A 5,600-nucleotide genomic window follows, 5' to 3' on the forward strand; every position below is an offset into this window, starting at 1 on the left:
CACCCCGAGCGGGACAGCCCCCGCCCTCCTGGCTCTCGATCCTGGCTGATCTCAGACAGACGAGTGTCGCCGCTGCCACCGTGAGTAAGTGCGGCTGGGAGGACTTTGGCTGTCCTCTGACCAGCACCCTATCCTTCACTTAACCCCATCCGGCACCTTTCCCGCCTGCGCCCCCAAATCAGCTAAACTTCCCCTATGTCTCTAACTTCCATCCTTCTAGCCTTTCCCCTTACTCTCTCAGGTTCCTTCCTGTTCCCCACCTTATCCCGGAAAATCCCTAAAATAAGCAAATTGCACTGGCTTAGAAAACAACTGGAACTTTATGGCAATGTGCTATTATCTTTCCTCGGGTTAGTGCCTGAGTAATACCCCTTGAAAACTTCCCATCCCCTTAACAGTGGGGTGACCTCCCCTCTGGGGCCGAACTCCTGATGGGTGCCAGAGAAGGGTCTGTTTGATTGAGGGGCTGTAGCATAGACCCCAGGGTCTCCAGGATGGACCCCAAGGCCAAAGGGTGTAAAATCAGGATTCTGAATCCGATGGCCACCTCCTCACACCCTTCCCTGAAGCAGCTGCCTCCGGAATGGCTCAAAGTCCTCGGGCACTGTGTCTGAAGAAGGGGAAATAAGTAAGGTCAGAGGATGTGGCTTTTCCATGAGGGCAAGAGAGGTCTGGTTGATGTCGGTTTGCAGCCTCACCATTGCATCGATACTGGAGATTGGACCAAATGATGTTTTCTTGGGAGAAGCAGAATACACCAAGACGCCCCCCTCGCATGGATGTGTCAATGATCACCCCAGAATCCGCTACTAGCTGGGGTCCCTCATAGAGCTTCACCCTGTCCAGGATAGGCGTTTCCATTTGTGCTAGGGTGCCAGTGGGCATAATGCCACCATGCCCAGAGTCCTGCTCTTCTCCAGACCTCCTTGAGTTCACCAGGCCTGAGAGAGACGGGAGGGAGGGAAGGGGAGGATGGAAAGGAGAGGGAAGGGGGTGCTTTTCTCAGGCCTGGGGCCCCTAGCTCTTTGTCCAGCCCCTTTTGCATCTCAAAGCACCAGCCGCATTCCAAGCGAGGATTGGGTTGCCATGACAATGAGTACAATGGGCTGGGGGGTGAAGTCACCCGCTTCCCAGGCTCTAGTCCACCCCCTTTTATCCCCTGTCCTGGCACCCCACAGCCCTGGGCACCTTAAAGGGAAACCAACCCAGGTTCCTGGACTCTGGGCTCTTGGCCATGGACAATCAGCTTCTGAGCAGACCCATTTTCCTCCCTTCCTAGCCATCCCCACCAACTAGGGTACTTGTTGGAGGGAAATGCAAAGTTGTGGACAAAGTGCTGAACAGAGAGGCCTGTGAAGTCTGGGCCTTGGTTTGCTCTTCAAAAATGATGATCCCTTCCAGCATAGACACTTTGACGAGGCAGGTTCTGGGCCACACTAGTTACAGAGCCAGATTTTGTGTGTCCCTCCAGATTGGCCTGGGGCTTGGAGGCTGTACAAGGCATCTAGCCAATACCCTAGTTTTACAGAAGGGAAAATGGGGCACAGAGGAGGAGTGACTTCACCAACATCACCTAGAGGTGCTTGTGTCTGTGGTGAGAGGGGAGATGGAGAGAAGTGGCCGCAGTCCCCACCCGTGGCACCAAGGAATTGAGTAGAGAGGGTGGTCACTGGTGAGTCCCAGCTAAAGGGGAAGGAATGGCCGGGCCTGAGGCCTGAGTTCCCCAGGTGGACTCAGCCCCTCTCCTCACCGAATGTAGCCAACTTGGGGCCGGTGCAGAAGCTGCCAGCGATAGGAGGTCTTGTCACGCCAGCCCACATTTCGTGGGTCAGTCCACAGCAGTCGTACCTGATCAGGGGTGTGGCCAGTATGCCACAGAGCATTCCGGAGGTGTTCACCTGGGCCAGACACTGATGTCACTGCCTGGGGGCATTGGCAAAGACAGGGGGTCAACCACAGGACTGGAGTGAGGGGAGACAACAGGCTGGTAAGTGCAGGTGGGAAAGGGAGTCGAAGTGGTCAGGAAAATGCTCTGGCCCCCCAGAGAGCCGACCTCCAAGCCAAGTGTCTGGTAAGAGGGTTCCCAGTCAGGCAGCGGGGGGAGGCCTGGGGCTTGTGGGGTGGAGGAGAGCATTGGGAAAGGGCCCTTGGTTGGGGATCTGGGCAGCTGGGGGACCTTGAGCTGCAGCCCGGGCTGGGCAACAGCCCGGAAAGGTGTAGCCTGCCAGTAGGTCTGCTCCGTCTGCTTCCACATGACCACATAGAAGCGGCCGCTGTCCTGATAACTGAAGAGAAAGCCTGCGTAGTCATCATCAGTCACTGTGTTCACATGGAAGGTGCCTTCAAAGTCCACACCATTGAAGGCTGTGTATCCTGGGTGGGGGTGGGGATGAAGGTCAGGGGCAACAAAGTTGCTGGTGACCCACTGTGGGTGGGGACGGGAAGGGATGCCTGCTCTGCGTGGCCAGCTTGCCCCACTGCCTTCTCTGTCGCCCTCTTGCCCATCCTCCTTGTCTGTTTCCTTCCCCACCCTCTGTCCCCAGAGGATTCCTCCATTTGGAAATTACTGAACTGGGTGTCCCTTACATACCAACTGCCAGGCCAGGGTCACTGTTCATGGTCTGAACGATTTCCATGCCCTGGGGTTGCACAGTGAAGAAAAAAGCTGTGATCCAGGTGTGCTACCCCTCCTGAGCCCCACCTGGTAGTCTGGTCTGATAGCACATGCCCAGCCCACTACCCTGCGTACCTGGTTGAGCACAACCCAGTTTGGGTCAATCTGAGCATCACCCTCAGGATCCAGGACGACAGTCTGATAGGCCCGAAAATCCGTGAGGGTTACCTCTGCACTTTCTGGACACACATCCAAGGGATCGACTACAGCATCGTTGTCAAAGTCATCCTCACACACATCACCAACGCCATTGCCTGTGCAGAGTGAGGCCAGGTGTTCAGGAAAGCCCTGGCCACTGCTAGCCAACGCTACCACCTCTCGGGCCCTGTGTTCCTGACCTCTTTCCCCACCCTGCCCTTCCTCACTCCCTAGCAGGGCTGCTCCTTCCCCAAGCAAAGCCCACACCAGTTCAGCCCTCTCTGGGGCCCCAGCCTTACCATCTGAGTCCTTCTGATTGGGATTGGGTACCAGGCGACAGTTATCAGGACCAGGAGGCACATAATCTGGGACACCATCATTGTCATCATCCCCATCACACTCATCTCCAAGTCCATCATTGTCTGAGTCCAGCTGGGAGCTATTCGGCAGCTGAGGGCAGTTGTCCTTGGTGTCCTGATGTCCATCTCCATCACTGCTCAGAAGAACAGGCACCCAATAAAGGCTCTGAAGGTACTCCCCACCTTTCCCCTCTCCTCTGCTTAGGAGTCTTTGGAGTTTACACTCCATCCATCCAGACCCTTGGCAGTCAGCTAGATGAGATGAAGCTCCAGCAATAGGAATGGAGGACAGACTATGAGAATTACTTCCTTCTCAACAGTGGTGGAGAATTGAGGCTAAATCATAGATGAAATTGAGAATATGCTACAGGAAGTTAAAATATCCCCTATAAGACCTTGGATCTCTTGGCCAAGACCCTACCTGTCTTCATTGGTGTCACAGACATCCCCCACCAGGTCGCTGTCTGCATCTGTCTGAGAGAGAGGGACCTGTCCTCACCATCTCCTCTTGATAACTCTGAAGAGTGTGACTGACCACTTCCATCTAAAAGGCTGGGGCTGCATCACCAGTCCCCTCACCCTCCCTGCCCTTGCCAGTCCCCTGTACCTGGGTAGGATTACTCATTTCAGGGCAGCTGTCGCAAGCATCTCCTACCCCATCCTCATCCCTGTCTGTCTGTAGTGGGTTGGGGACTTTAGGGCAATTGTCCAATCCATTGGGGATGCCTAGAAGACATGTGGGTAGCACAGACTTGACACTAGAACATGTCATACTCTCTTGTAGGTTGGTGAAAGCCCTGGACTTTTGTCTCCCCACCCAGATGACAACTGGCTGAGTACTCGGCCTGCTCCTTGTCTCACCCTCCAGCCCACGCCCTGCCTACCCCTGCACCCTCCTCATACTCCCACGGCATCTGCTGCAGGTAATCTCTTTTTTTTTGAGTTGGAGTCTCACCCTGTCACCCAGACTGGAGTGCAGTGGCACGCTCCCAGCCACCACAGCCTCGACCTGCTGGACTCCGGCGATCCTTCCGCCTCAGCCCTCCAAGTAGCTAGAACTACAGGCGCGCGCTACCACGCCCAGCTAATTTTTTGATTTATTGTAGAGATGAGGTCTCGCCAAGTTGCCCAGGTGGGTCTCGAACCCGCAGCCTCAGGCAATCCACTCACCTCAGCCTCCCAAAGCGTAGGATTACAGGCTGAGCCACCAGAGCCCGGCTAGGTAATCTCTTTTTACCCAGGCAACTCCCACAGCACACTGCCCCAGCTCTCACAGCCTTCCCAGCCTGCCTCACTCCCACCTGCATCCAAACCCTTACAGGTTCCCCAGCCACCCCCTCAGCCCCAGGCTTGCACCATCCCCATCCACGTCGTTGTCACAGGCATCTCCTTCCCCATTGCCATCTGTGTCCTTCTGGTCATTGTTGGGAACGTTGGGGCAGTTGTCACAGGCATCACCAAATGAATCTGTATCTGAGTTCTGCTGGTCCTTATTGGGGAACAGCCGGCAGTTGTCCTGAGCAAAAGAGTGGGAGGGGAAGGGTCAGGTCTCCCCTGAGCTACTGGTCATCTTACACCCACCTTGTCCTGCAACCTTGCCTAGGCTCACCGCCCCTGTGACAGCCCACCTGTGCCTAGTATCACCGCCCCTGTGACAGTCCACCTGCTTGGCACAGTTGCAGCCACCCAGCCTCCATGTTCACCTTGTCCTGAGCACCTGAGCATGATAGTTACATCTTCCTAATCTGGAGTATGGGGCCCTTCCTAGAAAGCTGCCAGGTGCCAAGGAGAGACAGGACAAGAGAATCACTGAGTGAAGATGAGGAGGGCAGGGCAGTCTGGGAGTCACCTCAACATTCTTGATCCCATCCCCATCAGCATCGTCATCACACTGGTCTCCCACACCATCATTGTCAGCATCTTCTTGCCCAGAATTGGGTGTCAAAAGGCAGTTGTCCTAAAGTCCAAGGCAAGAGGATGGATGAGTCTGGCCTGACCCAGCCTGGGCTCCCCACCATGCTCACCACCCGTGTCCCCACACCTGCTTGCAATGTTTGTTGTTGTCCATGCAGGGCAGCGCCTGGTCTGGGTAGCCATCGATGTCTGTGTCAGGCCCACACACGTTTCCGTTCCCTGCCCAGCCCACATTACACTGGGCAACACAGAAGGTAGGAGTTGGCAGTTGGGCTGGCTCCCACACCCTTATTCTCTCTGCCCCAGGCTCTTTCTTCCCACCAATGAGTTCCCTGGCCCAGGCCACCTCCCAAGGACCCCAACCCCGGCCCTAAACGTAGCCCTACCCCATTCCCTACGTTACCCTTTTCCTTCTAAGCCTGAGGCCTAGCTTACCTGGCAGGACACTGCCCCATTGCGTTCAAAGAGACAGTGAGCGTGGATGTGGCAGGGGCTGTGGGCTGGGCTGTGGCAGG

General features: G+C 55.8%; 1 protein-coding gene across 3 annotated transcripts in view; it reads right to left on the minus strand.

Moving 5' to 3' along the window:
• Positions 1–301: 301 nt before the first annotated feature.
• THBS3 (thrombospondin 3) overlaps positions 302–5,600 on the minus strand; it is an 11,983-nt gene continuing 6,684 nt past the window's right edge. For all 3 annotated transcript variants that reach the window (XM_008050087.1, XM_008050086.1, XM_008050085.1), the window contains 10 exons: positions 4,528–4,687; positions 3,779–3,897; positions 3,593–3,645; positions 3,112–3,305; positions 2,750–2,928; positions 2,591–2,639; positions 2,177–2,373; positions 1,751–1,923; positions 699–838; positions 302–610 (listed from right to left, as the gene is read on the minus strand). In XM_008050087.1, coding sequence (XP_008048278.1) covers positions 552–610; positions 699–838; positions 1,751–1,923; positions 2,177–2,373; positions 2,591–2,639; positions 2,750–2,928; positions 3,112–3,305; positions 3,593–3,645; positions 3,779–3,897; positions 4,528–4,687 — 1,323 coding nt within the window. In that variant the 3' untranslated portion in view covers positions 302–551. The remainder of the gene's footprint in view (positions 611–698; positions 839–1,750; positions 1,924–2,176; positions 2,374–2,590; positions 2,640–2,749; positions 2,929–3,111; positions 3,306–3,592; positions 3,646–3,778; positions 3,898–4,527; positions 4,688–5,600) is intronic.

The sequence above is a fragment of the Carlito syrichta genome, unplaced genomic scaffold, assembly GCF_000164805.1.
Source record: "Carlito syrichta isolate Samal-C Ts95f unplaced genomic scaffold, Tarsius_syrichta-2.0.1 Scaffold142960, whole genome shotgun sequence".
NCBI classification, from domain to species: domain Eukaryota; kingdom Metazoa; phylum Chordata; class Mammalia; order Primates; family Tarsiidae; genus Carlito; species Carlito syrichta.